This window comes from Paramormyrops kingsleyae, chromosome 8 (assembly GCF_048594095.1).
Source record: "Paramormyrops kingsleyae isolate MSU_618 chromosome 8, PKINGS_0.4, whole genome shotgun sequence".
Classification (NCBI taxonomy): Eukaryota; Metazoa; Chordata; class Actinopteri; order Osteoglossiformes; family Mormyridae; genus Paramormyrops; species Paramormyrops kingsleyae.
Window position 1 is genome coordinate 32,342,345 of NC_132804.1, and position 25,474 is coordinate 32,367,818.

General features: G+C 41.1%; 1 protein-coding gene and 1 long non-coding RNA gene across 4 annotated transcripts in view; one reads left to right on the forward strand and one right to left on the reverse strand.

Annotated features, from left to right (window-relative positions):
* The window catches only part of slc12a5a (solute carrier family 12 member 5a), a 187,595-nt gene that overhangs the window by 128,420 nt on the left and 33,701 nt on the right, over positions 1-25,474 (forward strand). For all 3 annotated transcript variants that reach the window (XM_072715699.1, XM_072715700.1, XM_072715701.1), the window contains 3 exons: positions 5,581-5,675; positions 6,955-7,086; positions 19,759-19,905. In XM_072715699.1, coding sequence (XP_072571800.1) covers positions 5,581-5,675; positions 6,955-7,086; positions 19,759-19,905 — 374 coding nt within the window. The remainder of the gene's footprint in view (positions 1-5,580; positions 5,676-6,954; positions 7,087-19,758; positions 19,906-25,474) is intronic.
* Positions 8,228-9,853, reverse strand: LOC140592321 (uncharacterized). Its single transcript, XR_011992691.1, has 2 exons — positions 9,417-9,853; positions 8,228-8,793 (listed from the first exon to the last, which is right to left on the reverse strand). It is a non-coding gene; the product is annotated as an uncharacterized lncRNA (long non-coding RNA).

Sequence of the window (25,474 nt, forward strand, 5' to 3'; positions counted from 1 at the left end):
ATTAATATTATGGGCCACAACATCCACCTGTTCGTAGCAAAACAGCTTTCCAGGTCATAATTTAAGGCCATTTTTTGGGCATTTACTCTTTAACCTGCATGATAAACACTAAAGCATTTGTAGTTTGTGCTCTGCAATGTCTTTAAAATTTTAAAATAACCAGTTACAGAAAAGATGTATTTTGAATGATTTGGACTAAAGTGAACTCTCCAAGAGCATGCTGGGGTATGTGTGCGTGTGTGTGTGTGTGTGTGATGTGCGAGCGGGTTTACCTATCCTTATGGGGACACAACGTGATAAATATCCGTTTTTTTCCCTTATGGGGACCAGGAAACCTCTATTTTATAAAAATAGGTGACTGCTATGAGAAAACTAAAAATGCAAAAACTCTTGTATTTTGTTTGGTTACTTATGGTTATGGTTAGGGCAGGGTAGGGGTAAAGGTTGTCATAGTTAGCATTAGCATTTTTCCCATTGAAATGAATGAGCGGTCCCCATAAGGATATGTTTACCCTACTGTGTGTGTGTGTGTGTGTGTGTGTGTGAATGTATGGCAGGACTCTGTAATCTTGTTGCCACTCTTTTATAGGTTTAGCAAAAGAGGAGATTTACTATATTAAATCCCAGTCTAATCAATAAAATGTCTCTTATTTCATCATTGACAGGATCCTCTTTTGCTTTCCACTTTTTGGGTGATTTCCATGCCAGGGAATAAGGACAATGAAAATATCATTTCACTTCTGGAATTCCTTCTATGTTTTGTACATCATACTTAGTTTTTTTATACTAGGGTCTCTAGTGGAAGATATTTTTGTCTTGATTGCATGTTTCATCTGAGTCTGCTCCCTTAATGACAAGTATATCAAGTTTTTGATGCAAGGTTTTCAGCATCGTTCTTATAAACCTCTTTCCCACAGCTGTTTTGCCAGTTTTTCTGGTCAATCACTGGAAGCTCAGCCTGACAGCAGCTGGCTCATTGACAGCTCTTTGCTCTCCGTATGTTATCTGTCTCACTCGCGTCCCTTCACATAAATGATTTTGTAGAGCACAAACTACAAAAGCTTTAGTCTTTATCATGTTAAAAAAATAACGTAAATAAATGTATACGTAAAAAAACGTTTTCAAATTTCGTGAGTTTTTTTAATTTGTTTTCCTTTAACTCCAAAATCAGATTCAGAAACATTTTATTCACAAGGCGTGTTAAGTAGAAAAATTCGTAGTTTGCTTGACAAACCTGGTGAATCTCTTATATGTGTCTGAGTCAAAAACCAACCAAAATACAATACATGAAGATGACTGGAGTGTACATTTAACCATAGTTATGCATGATAGGGAGTAGTTCTGCTTTTCTGACGGAATGATTACTCTAGTCCTGCCACTAGTCAAGTCACACCTCATTGACGTTTCCAAACATGCAAGTTTAAAGTGAAATTAAATAATGTTTGTCTGATATTTTAAAAATGGGTTTATGCTTAATATGACAATTTAGGCACACAAGGCATTAATAAACAGATAGATAGATAGATAGATAGATAGATAGATAGATAGATAGATAGATAGATAGATAGATAATGGGGTGTACATGTTATATTTAGTATAGTACTTATTATGTACTATAGCAAAGGTCCACAGTATGCCAGTGTCACACTGCAGTGCCCTGCAAACCCACAATGGTGGGACACACCAATGCTGGCATAAGGACCGGATCGCTGACTTTTGAACACTAAGCATTAATCAAGCCTCAGTTCCGCATGAGCGACCCCCAGGGCAGACATGACAACATTTCACTGATCCTTTCACACCCTGAAGCTTTAATCACCTTGTGGTTGAGTGGTAACGTGGCTTCCCAGCAGGACGCTCTCACCAGCATGAAAAACTAAAAAGACGTTGATGACGTAGAGGCCAGTTGCTCTGTGTGATGGACACAGCTGTCTGACTGCTTCGAAATTACAAAAAGGAGATTGTGTGTTCCATGGTCATTAAAGTGGCACCCTATTGGTGAGGTAGCATTGATTAAACCTTTGGATGAATTAGTAAGTTCTAAATGGAAAATATTGTTCTGTTTGATAGAGAACTTTAAAAATGAAAAAAATATCTAGCCATTTAATTTGGCAAAACCTCACATTTGTTATTTGTTAAGCGAAAAGATACTGCATTCTGTAATTTAGTTTACATAACTAGTGTCATACCACCTGTCACGCCCAGCTCGTCCGATCCTCCCATGTGTCATGCCCCCCTTGTTAACCTCGTGTGAAATCCCGATGTTACCAGCTGTTTCTTGTTGTTTCCATTAAGTCCTGTGTATTTAAGTCCACGTCAGAGTATGTATCCCCAGTCTCGTCATTGAAGTCACTGATGTTACTGGTCAGCTGTCCGTGTACCTCGCTTTCTTGTTCTTCCTCGAATAAACCCCTCGTTCCTGACTCTCCGTATCCCGGATCCTTATTCCCCGATCCCTGCTCACCCGACAGTCGTGACACCACCATTTAATTGCACCAATAGTCTTTTATGGTACCTGTTAATCAAAGGAAAATGGAAAAAGGAGTATTGATGCAGCAATATACAATTGAATAAATGAATGAAAATTGAAGGGAAAATCATTTACATAATAATTACCATCCTGGAATTAATAAAAAGCTCTACTCAGGCAATTGTAGCGATTATGACAGTGACTGACAGTGAGGAAAATCCCTGGAGATCCATGAACAATTATTAAAACTTTTATAGTTTTTGTGGAAATCTTAAATGCTATTAAACATGCTGTATACAAATTGTAATGTGTACAAATATATACTTATATTGGCACTTATAAGTAATAAAGAAGATTCATTAAGCAATCTTCTTTAAGAGTTGTCTTTCACTCAGTATTTTCTGTTATTCTGTGTCGTAGTTTTATTTACTGTTTCTGTATCCATGCTCCCCTTTTGCACTTATTTAGCAGATGCTTTTTCCACCTACAAGCGAGGATCCGGGAGCATTCAGACAGCAGGCCTGCAGTTAGTGAGGTTAAGGGCCTTGCTCAAGGGCCCAACAGTGACATCACTCCACCAGCCATGGGACTTAAACCTTCTAATCATGGGTACAGAGTCCTAACCCACAGAGTGCATACCATGCTCTGGCACCTCTCAAACAAAGAAACACTCGGCCTCCTGGGTACTGAGACCACTGTTACATCGCTGTTAAGATCAAGGACACAGTCAATGGGACAGTGAAGCAGCAGCCACAGTGATCTTGCGTACGTCTGAAACAACATGGCTTCCGCTATTTCAAATGAAAGTTATTAAACCAATTCACTATCTGATATTTCACTGCTGTTAAGAATATAGAGTTATAACAATATAGATGAAACCCTGTGATTTATTTATTATTTTTACTACTATTATTATTATTAGCTATAGTCTCAGTTATGCTATGACATAATAAATAAATTAATTAATTAAAATATGAGTCTAAATGGACTGCAAAATGCAAAATGAAATGATTGTCTCTGTATGTAATAATCGCATCGCACTCACAGAGATCAGGATTTACAGAAACAGATCCCTACTGGGGCCTTACCCGCCAATGGTGAAATGTGTGTGTGTGTGTGTGTGTGTGTGTGTGTGTGTGTGTGTGTGGTTTGCATAGATCACATTTGAGGACCAAATTGTCCCCAAAGTGTAGTAAGACCTGAAATTTCCCTACTTTTGGGGACATCTTTTGAGGTCCCCATTTGGATAACCTCAGTTTTATAAAAATCTGTGAATGTAATTAAAAAAGTAAAAATGCCAAAAGTCTTGTATTTGGGTTGGTTACTTATGATTAAGGTTAGGGATGGGTAGAGGTTAAGGGTGTCGTGATTGGGATTAGGGTTTTTATTATAGAAATGAATGGACGGAACCCATTTAGATAGGAAGACCAACTTGTGTGTGTGTGTGTGTGTGTGTGTGTGTCAGGTCAGTCCCCGCTGAGGTGGCAAGAGGGGGCGGTCACTCATGCCTGGCATTTAAACCTCGATTCTCCGCAGTCGTTTGAAATAGTTCAGCGCAGGGTATACTGGGATAGAAGAGACATGTTGGCGTATAAGCGGCTTGGGGGGGGCTTAATAGTCCCTCCCGCCGTGTGAGACGACCTCTGCAAGGAAGGTCATGCAGTGGCAGCCTGGCTGCTGGATCCTGCTGCTGGATCAGAGCCTTCTAAGAAAGCAGTGAACGGAGTAAATAAGAGGAGCAGTGTGCAGTGCCGTGACGTGGCATCAAGGACAACGTGGAGGACTTGGGTCACCAAGGCCAGGCTGCGGGGGGCATTGAAGACCACCCGGGATTTCGTGTGCAGCATGCCCAACAAGGAGACTAAGAGAAATCACCCAGAATGCTCTGCATGACACAAGGCCCCACTATGAGGCAGCCATTAGGCAGGGGTCATGCTATGCATTAAACACTGCCATATTTAATTCGTGAGTAGACGGTTTTATCCATTGGATCTGCAGCTCCCAGTTCAATTTATACAGTTGGGTGCTTTCGCTGAAGCAATTTGGATCCTTTTCTCAAGGGTACAAGAGCAGGGCTTCTGTCGCACTCTCAATAGGCAGCCATTCTGGCAAAAGTCTAGGCCTTTATCAGCCAGGATACCCGCTACTGAGAGATTTAAAATAGAAGAGTATGTTCAGTCGTAGCAGATGTGCAATAAGCCAGTGAATATCACCAAATGAACAAGCCTGGAATCCAGCCGTTGTGTGTATTTAGTTCCTGGGCGTAAAGGCTTTTTAAGAGCTGGCAGCAGCTTTAATATTGGTTAAATTCTGACTGGCAGGCCAGATTCCTAAGGTTATATTACACAGCACTGGTCTGCAGCCTGGCAATTCAGCTTTCGGGATAGGAAAATAAGACCTAATGCGTAAGCAATGGAATCTATCCGGAGTGAACCTCAGCCAAAATTCTCCATAAAACATAAAATAGCATGTCAAATCTATATTTCTTTAGCTCTTCTTACAGTACTCTCTGCCAATCTTCACATTTAATCTGTTTATAGAGCTGAATTTGTCTACGAAAGTATTTCAGGGAATACATCCTGTATTTGATTTTGAATCAAAACCTGTCGATGCCAGGACCATTTCCATAATCGTTACATTCCCTGATGCTGCTAGTCACTCAATAAATACCCAGACAGCACTTCAGCAAACCATACAAATGCTCAAGGCATGCCACTGCACTCTCTGATGGACCATAGCCTCAAGCCTGCTATTGGTCCTTCTGTGTCACATGGTCTGAGTCTCCTACTGTGCTTGGTTTCTTGAATGATCAATAAGTAAAATTCAACTGTGCTCAAAGGATCCATTTAAAAGTACTACCCATGAGATGAGGTGATCTTACACCATGTTGATGTCCTTGAATGCCAGAATTACATAATTGTGTTTGCAGGATATTTGAACCTTTTTTAGCTTAGTAGTGACAGGTTAATAAGCAACCTTGTACCCCTTTGTATAATAATAGCAACTTGTTTGTCTTTAGTCTATTTGAACGCTGCCTGACCTGTTTTGTTCCCCAGCAAAGTGCTATGCTGCTGGCTGTTTGTTAACCTTCTGTCTCGGTGTCCCCGCAGGTGACGGAAACCCCAAGGAGAGCAGCCCCTTCATCAACAGCAGCGATGTGGAGAAGAGCCAGCAATACGACGGCAAAAACATGGCCCTGTTTGAGGTGAGCAGCTGGCTCTGGCACTGACAGTGATTAATTGAGGGCTTGACAGGCTGCTGGATGGAGGTGAAGGGGACAGGGTGGCAAGTAAGCGATTTTTTTTTTTAAAACATGATGGATACAGAATCTGACACTCTGCAATAAGGATCATTGTGCCAAGGCATAAGGCCACCTTAATCTCAAAGATGCCTACTTACGTGTAACAGGAAGCTATTCATTGTCACCGATCAGTCTGCCAGCACCTGCTCAAACATTCCATATGTAACCTCGTTTCAGTATTCTCTCCTTAAATATTTGATGCACAAATTAAAATGTCACTTTCTTTACTGTAATCTAGTGATTATATTATTCTATTCTATTATACATGGTCAAGATTTAGTCATAATCAAAACTTTATATGATTTATGCCTTATTTTACATGTATCCTGAATGTCCTGGAAGTCTGGATACGTCTTACCCTATGGGATTATACGGATGCTACATTTTTTTTATAAATTATTTAGCATTTAAGCATTGTAGCTAGGCCTTGTATTTTTGTACTCTCTACACTAAATGGGGACCTTGGTGTTATTTTATAATTGAGGCACCTTTCGCCTGTCTTTTCTCAAAGTCAGCCTAGGTTGGTGTATATATTTCATCCTAGTTTCAGCGCAGCATTGCGTGACCCAGTAGGTTGGCACACGGTGATTCTGTTGATTCTGTTTTCAGAAGTTGTGCCAACTCCAAGGTTGCTACATCTTGAGTTAAAATGTGACAGCTTCTCCTTTAGGAGCTCAAATCAACAGGGATCTTTTCACAGTTTGCACATGAGATGATGAGGTTCTCGGTCTTGCTTGCCTGTATTTATTTAACACTTGTGGAGCCATAAGCTTCTATCATGAAGCTTAAAGGTCACCGGTATAGACTTGAAATTAGGAGTAGGCTATCTCTCAATTCTCTCTCTCTCACTCTCTCTCTCATTCTCTCTCTCTTTCTTTCACTGTCACTGTCCCTGAAAAACAATGAGCTTCAGGCATGAATCTTAAAGGTTACATGTATGGGTGACTAAATTTAACAGCATTTGGTTACAAAATGCCATATTAATTAAATTCCTTGCTAAATATTTGTAGGTATACATATGCATTTGTGTGTATGTATTGAAGGTCTCATTCTGATTGCTAATACAAAAGAATTATGTCCATTATTGATATCTATGGTTGAGTGAAAATGTCAATGCAGTTTTGCGGTTCAGTCTGACATCAGTCACTGACTTGCTGTTGCTGACTCCATGTGTGTCTCGCAGGAGGAGATGGACACCAGCCCCATGGTGTCTTCACTACTCAGCAGCTTGGCCAACTATTCCAACCTCCCACAGGGCAGCAAGGAGCACGAGGAGGCCGAGAACAACGAGGAAGCCCGCAAGAAGCCCGTCAAGGTACTGAGCACCTCTGTGATGTTGAGATTTCACTCAGCTGTGTGGGTTTGACCTTGGGTATAGCCATCACAGAAAGTATTTACCTGGAACGGAATATCCATAATGGAAATGAGCATGGACATTAATTTTTGGGGGGGGGGGGTTGTAATCAGAACCAGCCAATACAGCCCCCCCTTCCCCCAATAATCATATAATAGTGATGAATGGCTGGGGACCACAACCCCCTAATGTTCAATCCAAAGTCACGCCCTTGGATAAGGGTCTGCATATTTTTTCAGGTTAGGTTTCCCTGGGATTCTGCTCAGCCAACCTGGTCAAACTAAAGGCCATGGAGGGATGTGGATAGGACCTGGGTTGAGTGATGACCAATACTCTTTATCATTTAATCCTACTAAATAGCTACTCTTGAGTTTGCCAATTAGCTATTAATGGCATATGTTTTTCCTTGTTAAGGGGCATCTTTGTGGTTCAAAGGACTACGCCTCTGCGCCTGTAATCGGAAGGTTGTTGGTTCAACCCTGGCCTTGGCTCGTCTGTAGGTCCTTGACCAAGGCCCTTAACCCCCAGCTCCCTGGGTGCTGCTATGGGTGGCTGCCCTTTGCAGCCAGCTTGCTCTCACTTACTGAGAGAAAGATGGGGGGGGGGGGGTGAAAAGATAATTTCCCCATGGGGATCCACAAAATATCTATTATTATTACTAGTTTTGGAGTAAACTTAAACATTTCTTTTCTTTCGTTCATGATGAAACAATGCTGGTTCCGTGGTTAACACTGTTAGCTCACACACCCAGCAAACAATATGACGTTGAAATGACGTCTTTTAGACGTCTTGGCCTACCGTAGAAAAGACGTCTTCAGAGGGTGCAGAATGAAAGTTTTTATGACGTCTTTTTTAGACGTCCTCTGGATGTTCAGTTATGACAACTATAAGACGTCTGTATAAGGTGAAAAAACAGTCCGGAAATGGTCGGTGTAGACGTCGTTTTAACGTCACACATAGACTTACTTTAGACGTAATTTATGTATTTACAGCTTTATTCATTACAAAATAATCCCCACTATATATTCTAATACCATATTATGTTTCACCCCAATAACCTAGTATCACTAAGCAAATTCAGTACAAAAAGTCTCACACAGCATTCTTAATACATTTTTATTGGGAGTATCAGATCAGATGATAACACACCTCCCCCTCTCCTTGTGTCTTACAACATCACAGCAAAAATAAATACATTTAAACCAAAAACTAAGTGAATTTAAACATCAATAATTCACTCAATACACATAGTTACTGTGATGTTGCGCTGCTTTATTTGGTTTAATCGTCCAGTCTGAGAAGGCATTCAAGTAAGAATTGTATTGTACTGAGTACATGACAATAGTAACTTTGAATCCTTGAAATACATGTATTTGATAATTTTCCTGGCAGCTATCTTTTTACACAGAGCCACAATACACAATAATTTTATTATTAATTTCACTGCTAACAGTTTGTATCAGGAGTTGGTTATTGTAAAAGAAGTAATGTGCGTGCAGGTGATTTTTGTATAGATTTATCTACACCCTTCTGGTAGTGCTGCCATTGCAGTCAGGTGTCACAGACTACGAGGAGTATAAGTAGTCCGACTTGGCTGCAGTCAGTTTATACTCCACCCTTGCAGCCGCCGGCAGATCGCGTTCCACGTCGCGTCAGCTGCAGACAGACCTAAGCCCAAGTAGAATGCACCCATTGATTATTTTTTGGCTGTTTTGCTAGCGTTCAGTAAACCTCTGCTCGATAGGCCATCAAGTTGTCTGTCTCAGCGCATTCTATAAAACGGAGCCAACTTGGTTGATCGAGTTTTATAGTCTGTGTGTATCATCGTGATCATCCTCATTTTTTTATCGATAAAAAAAATCGAGATCGTTTTATCGCCTAGCACTACTTCTTATTGTGAAATATGTATATATATTTTTTCAAAATCAGTATTTATTTCATAATGCCGTTTTTCATCATTTCATGATGCCTTATTTCATCATTTCATGACGCTGAATGATGAAATACTTTACTTTTCCCGCTTTACTGCAAAATGGAAGTCGTTCTGTGCTCACAAGAGCGCTAAAAATATATGAAATCATATTTCACAATAAGTAAATTTATATAACAGAATGCAATATATTTCACAATAATGAGCTGTATTTCATAATACTTTTGAACACTTTGGAGTTCCATATGTACAGATGTGTCTTACCTTCAGATTAATTATGTGGACATATTGGTTTGCAAAAAAGTCAGCAATGCGATTATTAAACAATGTACACAACTAAACAATGCTAAATACTACTTACCTTAAACTTTAAACTTGTCCACAACGACGTGCAGTTTCTCACAACCGTTTTACTGCAAAAGACGGTGTCGGCTTTTTTTAAAAAAAAATTTAGCGCTACGGCAACAGAACTTGGCCAAACCACACACCGGACGTGCATCGGCAAATTGTGATTATGGGATTTGCTTACGTGTAGCAGTTTATTTTTGGACATTTTAAAACATTAAAATTACAACAGCATGAGCTACAATAGGCACCAGAATTGACGCTGACAATGTTTACATGGAATTGACGATCTGTCTACAAATTTCCAAAAGTCGCCTACCTAGACGTTCAGCTTGAACTACATATCTACGCCCAAGAGGGGTCAGAGTTAGACGTGCAGATACTGCACCTGATTTGCACGTTGTGTAGACGTCCAGATATGGTTCTGGACCGACCGACTCCATCTAGACATGATCTGCACGTCTGATGGACGTCTCATGTTTGGTGGGCATTAGCTCTGTGGTTGTGGAGTTTGTATGATTTCTCATGCAATGTTGGTTTCCTCCTACAATTCAAATACACACAGTTAGGCCATTTTGTGTTTCTAAATTGCCAGCAGTCTACATACTGTATGTGCCCTGTGAATGGATATTTACCCCAGTCTTGTGCCCTGTACTGCCTGGGATAGACCCAGTGTCCCCCTTCAATCCTGTCAGGATAAGTGGGTAGAAAATGAATGGATAACGAAACAACAAAGGCAGCATGTTAATTGGGGGTCTGTGGTCCCCATTATGTCTTTTTCTTTTAGCCGAAATCGAAATTCTGCATTAATACAAACATTTTGAATACTAATATTTTTAAGCGCAAAATAAATTGATTGGCAGGAGAATAATTCAGAGATGGAGAACGCCATCAGGTGCTTTTCATTCATTCATTTTTCCCTCTCAAACCCCAAAGCTTCTTGTCAGATCTTTTTGCCCAAACCTACTGGCCACTGGTAACATGCCTTTCCCCACGTAACTGGTGATTCGTAAATGCAGTACTGAAGCTGCAAACGCATGAACTGTGATTTGCAGTCATAACCGAAACGTGGTAAACTCATAAATTAGGATGCGTAATTGTAAAATGAGGATTGTACTCTTGAAAATGCAATACACATTTGCAACCCTGAAAATGGACTAGCTTTTCATAAAATTACAAGATCTTCATGTTATTTAAGAACAATTACTTCAGAGATAAATTTATCTCCATACCCTGAGCCACAATAACAGAAACTGAACCAAAGGAACCGATCCAGGCTTATTGGGAAGTTAAAAATATATAAATAATTATGAAAAACTCAGGTAGTCACCTGACTAACCTTATGGAACCTTCAGTCCCCCCCAAGTAATTATTTCCTCAGGATCCTTGATGATATTTAATTGCCCACCACAAAAAGCTTTTACACCTTTCTAGACTCGGTGACAATACAGCTGTGAATAATTTAACACCTGTGTCTATACTGTACCAATAATGGTGGAAACGCAGATGAAATGTTATACATTTTGTTTCCTTGATGAGACCATCCTGCCAGAGATAATCCTCCACATCTTCTTTCATATTCTCCTTTAATTAGTTGCCGGTGCCAAAGCAGCTGCTCTCCAATCAATCCCCGTTTCAAAGAAAATCTCCACATCACAGCAAGTGCTATTTAATTAACAATGTTGCGCTTTTTCTTATTCACCAGAAAGACTCCCGTTTTCCCTCATCAGGCTTCTGCGCACCCAGCAAATCTCACACATACATCTCATTTGTTAAGTCACAATTCTCATTATTCCTTTTACTTGGTGGGGACCTGAGTACAGGTGGCTATGCTTGACAAACAGTTATGGTTTTTTCGCAGCAGCTCATTCGTAGTAATTCTATTTGATGATGTTATTTTGCACAGTTTGAAATGTGCTTCATATGTACAGTAGCATTTTTTATTCTCTGTGTGTGCTAAATGTCTAGATGTTCTAATTAATGTCCACATACAAATAAAAATAGTTTTTGAGGCTTCCTTACATTGATTGACATTGACGTTGATTGGCCTATCAAAAGATCTTTGACTGAGGGATGCTGTTTATCAGAATTTATCCAAATTGTTCTAAAAGAAACGGTGGGCAGTGAGTGGCTCAGCAGGCGAGGTCTCTGTGCCTGTGATCAGACGATCACCAGTTTGAGCCCCGGCTTCCACAGACCAGTCACGTGTCTGTGGGTTCTTCAGCAGGGCCCTTAGCCCCCAGATCCAGTGGCACTGCATGTTAGCTGACCCTGTGCTGTGACCCCCACGCTATGGAGAGCATGATGGGGTTGGCAAAGGGAAGCATTCCAATGTACCTGTACTTGTGCAAATGGCAGACGAAGCATGTTTGTTTGTTAAAACAAATGCAGAAAACACCTCGTGTTTTTAAGGCCTTTGACTCGGCCCATTGGCTCAGCTAAAAGCACCTCCAAATGAATGGAGTGATGGTAACTCTTGTAAAGGAGCTCTGCATTCGCTATGTGTAGGTTGTAGGTGTCGCTCCTAGCCTGTGTCCTTCCTCGTCTGGGGTCTGGTGTCCCTGTCCCCCTTCTGGCACCTGGGGTGCTGGTTCGTCCTGGTAATCACTGGCGATCGCATTCACTGCTCTTCTCCATCCCTCCTGTTCCAGCACCGTTCAGTAACTCATCACACCTGAGCAGGAGCACATTAGCACTGTCAGGCCGTACTTGTGCAACAGAGCATGAAGGCAGCATTACAAGTCCCCCCCCCCCCCGCCCCCACCCCCAGCCATCTATATTCTGTAATAAGCCGCGCCGCTGTTTCTGGGCCCCCACCTTAGCTCACTCATTTTATCTCCCTCCACCTCGTCCCCCCGTTTTATCGGTCAGCTGCAGCTGCAATCCACCAGAGAGGAAACGACATCAGGCAGGTCACATGAATCAGGGTGAGCGTTTTAACCGTGGCGTACTGAACGGCATCGCTAGGCAGGGGAGGGGCGCATTAAGTCGGCAGCAAGAGCCACAGGAGGGACCTCAGTATGTGTCTCGAACCCTTATCCCTGTGCGTATCATAGCTCTTGAACAAGCAGGCCAAGCCTACAAAGCAGCTGTAAGCTGGAGTCATGTGACTGGTCTCTAGTGTTGGTGACAGAGCAAGATATTTTTATTTCCTGCGGCTGGAATTGTCATAACTGTCAATGACAGATTTATTTGACTTCCCACTAGTTACTGGTTATTGGTTGCCACTGTATTCAGTCCAGCAGTAACAGACACATTATAACCTGCTGTGAGTATCAAACTCTGCTCCTCCCATGACAAATTAAAATAATAATAATTATTATAGGTAAGAAGTGATATAAGAATGATACTATTTTGGCTTCTTATCTGAAGGCTAGGGACGGCATGCTGTTGCAGTAGTTAGCACTGTTGCCACACACCTCTGAGACCAAGGTTCAAGATTCCATGTCTGTGAAATTCGCCTGTCACCCCCATGCCATTGTGGGGTTTCCTCCAGGTACTCCAGTTTCCCCCTACAGTCCAAAAACATACTGAGGCTAATCGGAGATACCAAACTGCCCATAAGTGTGTGTGTGTGTGTGTGTGTGTGGGGGGGGGGGGGCGTCGAGGTATACATTACATTGTGGGGACCAAATGTAAAAAAATTATAAAAATCTGTGTCTGCAATCACAAAATGAAAAATGACAAAAGTCTTGTACTCTGTTTGGTTACTTATGGTTAAGGTTAAGGCTGGGTAGGGGTTACGGTTGTCATTAGATTAGGGTTTTGCCTTAGAAATGAACTGACAGTCCCTGTCTTGTGTGGCCATAGACTCCAGATTCCTCTATGACCAGAGCTCACAGAAAATGAACAGATGGACGGATGGACTTTAAGGCTATCATTATTCTTCTCTTTTTCTCCTTCATTCTTTCCCTACAGTCACACGTTGACACAGGTTCCTTATTTGGTTCTGTGTGTGCCGTAATGGCTATTGAACATCACAGAAAACACTGACAGTGTATTTATAGCACAGTCACTTCCCCATTAGGTGAGTCACTCACATAAAGTGTCATAATGGACGTTTGAACGTTCCGTCTGTAACTGTCTTTTACCATTCTTTGTAGCCAACACATTTTGATTTGACTATATGATTAGGGAGCATAAGGAGTTGCTTATACTAGGTTACTTACTAAAATATTGCAAGCTATCACCATAAAGTTATTGCATTCCCTTATTTTGTATAAAAAATAATTGATTATGATACAGCAGGGTCTGTTCCAGGATGAAACCACATGGAACTATTTTTGGAGTGTTTGTTTTTTCAGGTACGGGGGGTGAAAAGCAAAACTACACAAGAGGAAAAGACAGAATTAAACACTCATCAAGGGCAACCAAACAATGTCCTCTTAGCGTGTGCGGAAATACGGAACGGTACCGCTAGCCGTACGGAACTTGGCATGCTTCCCTCAAACCTGGTCTTAAGTATAATCATATGTATAATCATATATGTGCTGTCATATTTCTAATTAAGACACACAAGGATCAGGTGGGAAAAAATGACACAAAACTCATGCCATTACTTGGTTTATCCTCCTAGGAAACACAGCATTTCCCACAACAAATTAATTAACGTGACATTTTCAGGATAAAGTGGGTGATTATGTTGGGGTGAAGTTTCACTTTAAATACAACAGTGGGCAAATGAAGCTATTTTCATCACTTGGTATTTGCCATCAGTTGGGTCTTTGTGTTTAGAAGGGAAGGACAACCCTACAGGTGACTTCCAGCTGTGGGCAAGGCAGGGGTGGGGGTGGGGGTCGGCATAGTGAACACGAGTGGCCGGAAATGAGCAGCCGGGTGGCACAGTCTGGTTGTGCCGCAGCTGGAGGGTCTTCCCTGGGGGGGGCGGGAGGGGGGCACATCAGCACCTGAGCCCAACGGCGGGGGACCATGGCTATGTCCCAAAGAGCCACCCAGGCATCTCTCTGTCCTCTGCACCTTGGGAGGGGCCCCAGGTGTGGTCCTCCTGTCTCCTGGGTTACAGCATTGCTTCTGGTCCACCACTCTCCTGCCTTCTGCTCGCCCCCCCCCCCCACGCTGCCCCCCCCCAGCCCCAAGGGAGTGACCATAACACTGGGTCACTCATGTCCCAAAAGAGTTCACTGAAGCCCATGAAGCAGCAGTTTCCCTGAGACACTCTATTTCAGTCACATGATTACATTTATTTATTTACATTTATTTATTCAGAAGACGCTTTTGTCGAAAGTGACTACAAGTGCTGAAAATAGTACATTTTTAATCTAATATTAGTTTTTCCCCATATTTGTAATTATAATTATATGTTATAATATTAAACATGGTAAGACACTTTTCTTTTAATTAATGAAAAGCTTGTCACGAAAAATAATATTTTTCATGACGATGCTTTCTTTTTCATTGCACTGCGTAAAAATATGGTTTTGCCTAATGATACCGTGTATTCATCTTATTTTCTAGATGTTGTTATTCTGGATTAATATTAAATGCATAATGTCACATGAGTATTGTGTGGTCAGCATTGCATGTGTCAAGCAGGTGTATACTTACAATACTATATGAAAAACTTGTAAATACATATCAAAAATTCCTTTATTTTCTTGTTTAGATAAGAGTAATAGTACCTGTAACAACTTTGACTTCTTAACTATACATATAGCAGACCGGTCAGTTTTAATAAGCAATGTTCAATATTGGTTCTAGTATGTTCTACTATGGAAAAGTCTTTTAACGATATGTCAAGTTGATGACTCAGTAATTACCGACAGAAACACCTCAAACCACATAATGATCCAACTCTGCCTCTAAAAATAGGTGTTCCATCCAAACCCTTTATGGAACAACAGCCTCATTAGTTGGCAATATATATTCCACAGATTGTCTAAGGTGGCTTACTAAACATCGTCATCCTTTTCCAGGGGCAGATTGTTGCCAATTTATCTGTCATTTTGTAAAATGTAAGTGCAACATAAGAGTGTGATTAAATATTCTCGGTCCTGCTTTTCTAGAAGTACAGCACCAGTAGGTGTGAGGTGCCACTAATCTCTTTGTATTATGGACACAAATGAAAAACAGTGCTGTACAATAGTTGGTAACATTTACTACTCAAGTTCAAATCATGACAAAATATAGTAACTGCATGAAATACATGAACCCTTATGCATTGACTGATGATGAACAGTTATGGGATCAGTACGTAACTAACACTTAGTTTCTGGTTAATTAATACATTAAGTAAGAGTGTCCTACTACATCATCAGTGCCTCAAGTAAAGTGTTTACTAAAAGTCTTAGATAGTCAAAGAAAATTATATTTAAATGATCTTCATATCTGTGTTAAACTGTCTGTAAATGTGTGTTAGCTTAGCCATTTCAAAACCTCACCCTAGTGTATCTTGTAATCATCCAATATACCCATGTCTTTGTTGACTGAAATGAACATTTTGTGTCTTCATCTTCTTTTAACCTTGACCTATATGGGTTTGTATAGCAATGTTTCCTACATGTTTGTTCCATTATAAAGAGTCAGGATTCAAAAATCTCAACTGTATCCGATCCTTGAAAACACTTGAAAAAAGTGAGTCATTTTCAGAACACTGAATGGAGCCCCTTGTCATGGTGGAAAAAATATTATTTGTGCCCTTGAATTGGTTATTCGTGCTCTCGAGTTAATAAAGTTACTAATTCGTGCTCTCAAGTTACTAATCCATGTTTTCTAGTTACTTAATCTGTGCTCTGGAGTTAGTAATCCGTGCTCTCGAGTTACTAATTCCTCCTCCGCTCTCCGATTGATGATTAATTCAAAAACACAAATTACCAAATCGAGAGCATTAATTACTAATTCAAGAGCACGAATTAGTAACTAGAGAGCATGGATTAGTAACTCAAGACCATAAATTACTAACTTGAGCACATGAATTAGTAACTCGAGAGCATGAATTACAGATTCGAGAGCACAGATTACTACGATACAATATTTTTTTCTACCATAATACCTATGGGGCTCCATACTGAGACAGTACAGGGGAACAATTCTTCACCTTCAACAAACTTTACTCTCATACCACATTGCTGAATTTACTGTACAGCCGTGAGTCCTCACAGTTCACGGATGAAACACTAAACTGAAGCCCACTAAATGTCGGAAAGGTGGTGAATATGATCATGGTGACATTTGGATAGAATAAAAAGGAATGTTGTTATAATAGGATATTTACTTTTACCATGGACTGGCATCCTGTCCAGGGTGTAGGCTGGTCTACAGCCTGTTCTGGCTGGGATGTATGGATGGAGAGTGATAGACGGATTGGTGAATGGATGGGAATATGTACGTTTTTAATGCAGTGTAACACCATAGTTCTATATTGGGCAAATAAAAACAGAACTGGGGAATAGAAAGTGGCCAGACGAAATGCTATTCAGCACAAGATACAGAAATGCTTCAATGCAAGCAGCTCCTGCCTCGTAGTGTCTGCATATTACGTGTCTTTATTATTTCTCTATCATTTCCCATTATACAGATGCATTACTTTTGTTCAGTGTAAGTATATGTATGAGATATTTCATGTAATTAACTGCTGTGTTATGAAAACCTCAATCACATATTAAGAATTTAGCTGATCCAGAATCTGGAGCTCCAAGTTTCATTGAAGAAACACGTCTTGAAAAATGCAGCCTATGAATTAGCGTCATACCGCAAAATTGCCTTTAATAATACTTCCCAACTACAGAGAGGCGCATCTAGCCGTTTTTCCATTGCTCACATGCTTTACCTCCAGCTTACTCACTGAGCTTTTCTCTGCATTCGGTTGTTTACAGCCTTTGCCCCTGTCTTGCTTGACAACCAGTTTATTGCCATAGTTACCAAGTCTGAAATAACCGGTCTTTGTAAAGGTTCCCTCTGAGCATATGGCTTTTGATGATGTCACTAACTGCTATTTGTGTTTCAAAGACAATTTAAGACGGCAGTTTTCTCTCCTCTAACCAGGTAAATATTTTACTGGAAACACACAGATCACACCTTACCATCTTTTTGTCTGTCAATATCTCATCTGTTTGAAGGATTTTTTATTGAATTAAGGCGTAGCAAAACTGTCAGATTGAAGGGTGATTGTATTTAGAAACAGGAATCTATTTCTTTTCAGCTAACAAATAAATGGATATATTGAAATGATCAAAAATGTTCAACAATAAGCAGCCATGAAAAAAATGGTTATGTCATGAGATCACTTTCAAAACTGTTATATACCAAAAACTGTACTAGAAATAGCTTCTTCTCATTAGAAAAAGTACATTTCCTGTACAGTTTTTACCTTATGCTTATACCAGTTACCCTTCTAAACCTATTTATATTATTATTGGCTTTATTCGTAAATACAGAGTCTGGTTTATATATCTATTATTATTTCATTCATTTTACATTATGGTTGGAGCTAGTGATACAATATCAGTTACATAATGATTTTATGACAGGCTGTCGCTGATTTTCAATGTGCTGTTTAATAAAACACCCTTTAATCAGGAAATGTTATGAGTTTTATTGATCTGCACATCCATGGCCTTTCATCCTCTCCTGATTCTAAGTTATCATCAGGATTCAGTGCATTAATGAGATATCGCATTTATGCCAATCCATCGCACAGGCCATATTTTATTGAGTTAAAGCCTTTCCCTGTGATTCTCCTTTCGTCTTCCATGGTCTAGCTCATTACATTTCTGGTGAATCTCTAACTACAATAGAAGGAAATCTAATTGCAACATATTGATGTAAAGGGGCAGTAAAAAGGAGATTTATAGAACAATAACCATTCCAGATTTGGGCTCTAAGACATGTTATGTGCTGACTATGTATCAGAAAGACTTTATCAGACGCCAGGCCTCTCAGATTCAATGCTGTACACTAGAGGTGTGTACTAGTTTTGGCTCTTTGTAAGCCTACTTTTAGCTCCTGGTCTGCTTTTGGGTCCAGCCTCTTAGCAAAACAGACAGTAGTGCACATCGTCATAGTAACAGAATGCCCAAGAATTTAACAAGAACACCCTATTATAGGTGGAGGAGCAGTGTAACTCCTGCAAATGTGTTTGTTACAGTTATTGCTAACGGACAGAAATGAGCAAGATTTCTGACGTAGCAGGGAGATCTTTTGAAATTAACTGCTGCACATGGATGAAATGGTTTCCCTGATGTTCTTTGGCTCCCATCCACTGTTGATTCTCTCATCAGTGATCTCAGTAGGAATTGTGATCCAGGTAACTATGTTGTGAATGCTCATGCATGCAGTATGTGTTTCAGACAGGATCTACTCACAAAGAGATCAGTTACTAAGGTGTTGTACTGCCTCAGTTGACCTTTGCCAGTATAATTATCCTAAACAGGCTAATAAGGTTGTTCTGTATTTTTTTTTCCCGTTTGTCACACTGGCAGGTTCAAGTACTAAATACCAGTTATTACGATAAACCATACCATCAACATAATGTATAACATGCAACTGCACTCCAGAATTTCAACAGCATGGCTAATGAAGCTGGTGCGTTTCTCCTGGTTCTAAAAAGGATGACAGTAATATAGACCTGAGATTTGTCCTCAAGTTTTGCTGTTGACACCAATTCCGTTTTGACCGGATTTCTCACATTCATTTTAAAGCGAGCCACTTGAATGTGGAATGCCTGTTAGCAATCTGGCTCATGTTTCAGTGACCTGTTTCCCCTAAATAACCATAAATCAGATGTCCTGGTTTTACCTATACATATATCTGTAATCACAGATGGACAGTATTGTGTGCATTTATCACAGCGTCAACATTTGTACCTGTTCTGCTTGAAAGAATAAAGTAACATGGAAAATTAATTGCCCTACATGATTTAGCAACTATGAAGATCATACAGACTTGCACAAAAATGGTACCGAGTTGTTTGAGCTTGAAGAATGCCTACGTTACAGGCACAAGTGCCAGATTCTTCTGATCCAAGCATATCTTTGCCAGCTGCAATGTGGGCTCATTTGGCCTCAGTGTGAAAGCTTTATATCCACATCAAGGCTCTAGTTTCTCATTGAATCGGGCTCTTTGTGGAGACCTGTATCAGAAGAGGCCTTCCCCTGGGGCCCTCACAGAGCGTCAGCACAGTGTAGAGAGCCTGTTTGCCGGAACCCATCTGCAGCAGTCACCCACAAGATACTTATTTCTTCATCTCATTAATTTTCAGTTGCCACAAGAAAGCCTTTCTGGTCTTTTACTCTGTTCAGCTCTCGATTAGAGACACCAGTGTATTTAACTGTTAATGAGTCATGTGTATTCAGTGTAAGGATAGAGAGAATCCAAAGGCTTTGCTTCTGTTTGTCCCCCAGGCTCCACGAATGGGCACCCTGATGGGCGTCTACCTGCCTTGCCTGCAGAATATCTTTGGGGTGATCCTGTTCCTGCGAATGACCTGGCTGGTCGGCATTGGAGGGGTGCTGGGGACCTTCGCCATTGTCTTTATGTGCTGCTCCACTGTAAGTATCCCCCCCCCCCCATCATTTACTTCTATTTCGTCCCTGGAAGGGCCTTGTTATTATAAACTTGAGTTAGCTTGCTTTGCTAAAAATGTTAATTCCACAACATGCAAATGAAAGCCACTTTAAAAGGTCGGATATCAGAGTGGATTTGAATACATGTATGTACGTAATTAATTAGCCTGGAATGTTTATAAAACAAATATATTTTGGACATTGCTGTTTCCTAAAAATGAAATATGCACAATTTATTAGTAATACATCCAGTACATGTAATTTATTGTACACAAATTTCTAAACCCTAAAAAAAGACAGACCTGAAGCAGACAGTGACTTCACACAGAACTCAATGCTGTTATACCATTCGCATGCTCGCTCCTTCCCTCCCACAGTAATCCGAGTGGGACGGAAAACAGAAGCACACTACACACGGATGGGGTGACGGATATTTATTTGGAGCCAGTTCAATGAAATGCTGGGGAGGAATTAAAGCAAATCGCAGACATTTTGGCATCAGCACAAGGCACAGTGATACAAAATGGACATCGGATTATGAACAAGGCTACTGCTCAGTGTAGGATCCAGCATCTGGGTCTAGGTCTGTCTTCAAGGCTTGGAATAAAAAGTAGAAACTCACACTCAATGGTTTGCATAAAAAAATAAGTAATAATAAAGGTGCAAGTGTGTGAATTTTCTACTCCCTGTACCCCTACTCACATCTCCCTGTCATTGTGTAATTTTGTGGGCCAAACAAATTTTAATTATAACACGCATGCACTGACAAATTCTACTAAAAAAAAACCCAGCAACATGCAGCCTCTGTAACTGCCAAAATCAAACGATCTTCCATTACATTCCATTACATATGCTATTTACTGCTAAATGAACAGAATGTGTGCCTTATATATATGTATGTATATGTGTAATCCCCCCCCCCACACACACACTCATGTAATACATATAAATACACGCGTATACCGCATTACACGCCAAGACACACCACAATTAAGGCAGCCATATCTTTCTTACCCTTAGCCCCGGACCAGCGAGAATCCAAAAAGTGTTCAAATTCCCAAAACGGATATATCAGACATGCCACCCCTACATCTCTCCCCTTAGCTGGGACAATGTCTGCGTCCAGATCGATGAACAGCCTGGGGACACTTCTTCCAGTATAGAAAGTGTTCCCGGCTTGGGAGACCAAAAGAGACTTCTATAAATGAGTTAAAAATAAACTTACAGTATGAAATGTCTTTGGAATAACAAAGAATCCAGCAGGATTTACTTCTAAGGAGTTTTATAATATACAAGAATAAAGGGTAGCATGAGAAAAGATTTCAGCCGGGAGGCTTCACCGTAGCTCAGGCTCGCAGGGAGGACATCATCTCTCTCTCAAAGCTGAGCAGGATCTCAAATGACCCTTGGTGGTAGGAACTCATCACATTTGTATGTCGCAGCCTCACCCTGAGACGTGCAGGAACCCATGGTTTGCCCTTTTCTACACACTCAATCAGTCAAGCTCGCTCAAGGACGTATATGACTATGCAAATTCTTGATCTTAAAATTAAGATGGTACCTTACGCTATCGGACTTTTGCTATTTATCCTAAGGGCTAGTTTAGCTTAATGTAACTTTGGCTCTGGAGCTGTAGAGTGAGTGTGTGAATTTCACTCTTGGCGCGTTGCGGCGGGCACCAGACGGAGCCCGTAATTGGTGGCCTCAGGCTGCATGGACGTGAATGGAAACTGACCGTTTCAAAAGCCGATTAGCTGGTGAACGTGTTGCAGGCAAGGATCTGCTGCAGAACCCATCCAGCTTCAATAGGACCCACTGAAAAAATGCTACTGTATCTGTCCCCCCCCTACGCGGTGAGGCCAGTCGCTTCATCACAGTGAGCTACGGAGCATGGTATCGGCTGACAACAGACAAATCCGTGAGAGGCCTGCTTTGTCCTGCCATTCTGAGCGTCTGCACACCTAGGGTGCAGTCAGATATTGTGTTTTCAGCTGTCTCTAACATCAAGAACTGCATAAACAAGTTCTCCAGAGACAGTATAGGGGCCTAAAAGATGGCAGAATGTCTTGTTTTATACTATTCTGTCCTCAGCCACTCTCTTGTTAATCGTCTGCAGCTTAGACTTCATTAGCATTCCCACCGCAGCCTCTGGACTGACCGGAGCTTCTACTGAGAGACACTTTACTGTAGACCTTGTGAAATGCAAAGGACTTCCTGACTAAATTAGAGGTCTGCGATCCGACTGAAGCCCCATGGGGTTTCGGGTGTGGAGCCAGGTATAGGTCAGTTTTTTTATACATTACTTTTTTTTTTGTGCAAATCGCTTTTGCCGTTTGCTGGGTCCATTGCTCGTTTGCTCTTCCCATTACCACCCCAACACCCACTCCCTCTTCTCTCTCATCTACCAGCTACCTAGCAAGAATCTGACTACTAATGGAAGAAATATGGCAAAATCTCATAAATGTCTCAACATATGCCTATGACTAATCTTTTCATAATTTCGGGTTCGGGTCAAGTTCGGGTTTTAGATTTGCTAGTACTATTTGGGCTCAGGTCAGGTTCAGTCTCGAGGCGTCGGGTACTGGCCATGCTCACTTTAATTCCAGGTCCATGCAAGACTAAACTGAATCGTGTGACCATGTAATGGAATGGAGTATACATGTTAGCTAATGGCTTGACATGTTAGCCATTTAACAAGACTGGGTCTCTTCATCAAATATTTACTGCAGTAACCTTGTTTGATTAGGTTGTGGCAAAGCCGTTTCGTTAAAAATTAATGCTGTATTGACATCTGAAGCTCCCACCAAATAAAAGCAGTGAAATCAAACCAGTTGTCCTACATGCTGTACATGATTTATGATTGGTCGATTGTCGATTTGTAAAACACAACATTAAACTGAGATTGTCTTGTTTTACAGGGACTTACTGCTGCCTTATACCTGCAGGGTTGGAGGCTCAAATATCACCTTTGTTCTCTGTGTGTAGAATCTGCATGTTCTCCATGATTTTCCTGGGTCTTCCCACATTCCAGACATACAGTAGCATTGTCTTTCCATTGCCTATATGTGCATGTGCCCTGTGAAGGACTGGAATCCCATCTAAGGTGTACCCCAGGCTTGTGCAATGTGTGCCCTGGGAGAAGGTCTAGGGCGCCCTGCCATCCTGATGCACCAGGACAATGAATGGTTGGTTTATGGTGGTTAGTTGTTTGCCGTGTTATTCGCTACACCTAGCTAATAGCGGACAGAACCCACTTTAACCTCCAGAACTGCTTCAATGGTAAATGAGTCACATCACTGTTGTACTGAGCTGCTATTTTTGAACTGGTAGCCTTCCAGTTAGCTTTAACGAGTCTGGCCATTCCTCTCTGACCTCTCTCATTAACAAGGTGTTTTTACCCACAGAAATGCCAAGAATTGGGAATTTTTTTGGTCATCACACAAGTTTTCTTAAGCTCCAGATTCTGTATTGTGTGAGAATTGCAGCCAGTGATTGTTTCTGAGATGCCGGAACCACATCAGGCAGCAACAATCAAAAGACATTTGAAATCACTCCAATCACCTGTCTTAGTTGTTGTAAGATGAACAGTTGAATAATAAGTGACCCTTCTGACCCCATCTGCATGCTGTATAAACTCAGCAGCAACCAAACCACCAGCTCAGATCAGCTAATCCTTCTGAAGCTAAGTTGCCAGTACTTGGATGGAAGCTGATGCTAGAAGAGGTGTTGGTGTGGCCAACTGGTTAGGCCATACTGTGGTCTGTGCGGATCCCAATGCCCCAGTGCAGTGACGGGGACACTGTGCTGTGAAAATGCTGCTGTCCTTTGGATGAGGCTTAGAACCATGGTCCAGACTCTCTCAGATCATATGGGATCCCTGGGCATCCTTCGAAAGAGTAGGGGTGGTACCTTGATGTCCTGGGTAAAACTGCTTGCTGTGGCCCTTTCAAATCTGGCCTCCTAATCATCCAGTGAATTAATTTTCTCCTGTCCCTTCACCACCCTAGCTACTGACTGGTGAGTGTACTGGTACAGCATGGTTGCCATTGCATCATCCAGGTGGGGGCTACACAGTGGTGGTGGTTGAAGTGGCTCCCAATTGGTTCTGTAAAGTGCTTTGGGAGTCTTGAAAAGTGTTATATAAATGTAACATTCATTCATATGAGAAAATAATGGAATGGCACAGCTGGCCAGCTTGTCTCAGGTGTAAAAGGGCGACTGCATTTCCTACTGGGTCTGAGAACAGCTGGGCCCTTCTCATGCTTTTGGCCTGGGACCACAATTAATACCCTGTCATTACATTATGTCACTGCCCTCTGCTTCTGGTGGCTAGTGATCCATTACACTTAAATAATTGTTTAGGGGGTCTGAAAATTATCAGAGACAAAACAAACACATACAATCTTCCCCCCACTTATTAAGCACTGGGACACAGGGAGTCTGTCCAGATAGCATCGGGCACACGGCTGGGGACATCCTGGACGAAATGCCAGCCCTTGGCAGAGCAAAAGCGCAGCTTATATAGTGTGAGGAAACGATAAAATAGAGGGAACATGAAAAATCTACCAACATACACAGCAGCAATGGGAGCTAAACCCCCAAATCCTGAAAATAAAGAATACATTTCAACAGAACTAAATACAAGCAATTGAAAAATAAATGAAGGAATACAAGTTTCACGAATTCACGTATATTACCTCCGTAGCCATATTACTTTCAGTACCCCCCCCCCCCATACACCATAATGTTTTGTGTTTGTACCCGGCCACATGGTGGCTGCGGGCCACTAACTCCTGACTCTGGCTATCAATGCTAGCAAAATCACATTTAGAAGCCCTTTTTGTCGCATTCCACGTTGTGTAGTAGCACTAAAACATGGAATTTACAATGAATAGGCTGTTCATGGTTAATGTTACATGTTGCTAACTTTATCCAGTATTTTACCCTAATCTGTTAACGTTCCCTAAATCTACTAAATATAGCGGGAATAATCCTCAAAAAATTTCATTCTGAGGTGTATATAATATACAACTAATTTTTAAACTTCCATTGAGATGCTCCACGATCCGTCATAGACATGATTCTCTTTCTGTAGAGCTGTGGCCCAGACTACCTTAAATATGACAAATTATCAACCAATCACATCTTGTGTTTACATAATGTCAGCCAACAGCGTGCCAGGCTGCTCCCCGGGTGCTGAATTAGCTGCCCCCTGCTATGTCACATTGTCACATATGGGTTAAATGCAGAGGACACATTTCGTTGTTATGCACTGTGTGCTGTGGTGTGTCAACAATGACCATTGATCACTAAATTCTAAATTCAAATGTTTTTGATAGTTAAACTATATTTACTTTAGCTGCAAAAAAACAGTTAGCGGAACTAAATTTAGCGTTTTCAAAGTTACTGGAAACACTAATCTGCTAATGAAAAACTTATCTTTGCTAATTAGCAGTTAGCGGAATAGCAGAACTCTGCCCACCACTGACGGCCCAGAAACAGATCAAAATTCTAAGTTGACAAACCGAATTGTTATCGCACTATTGTGTATTCG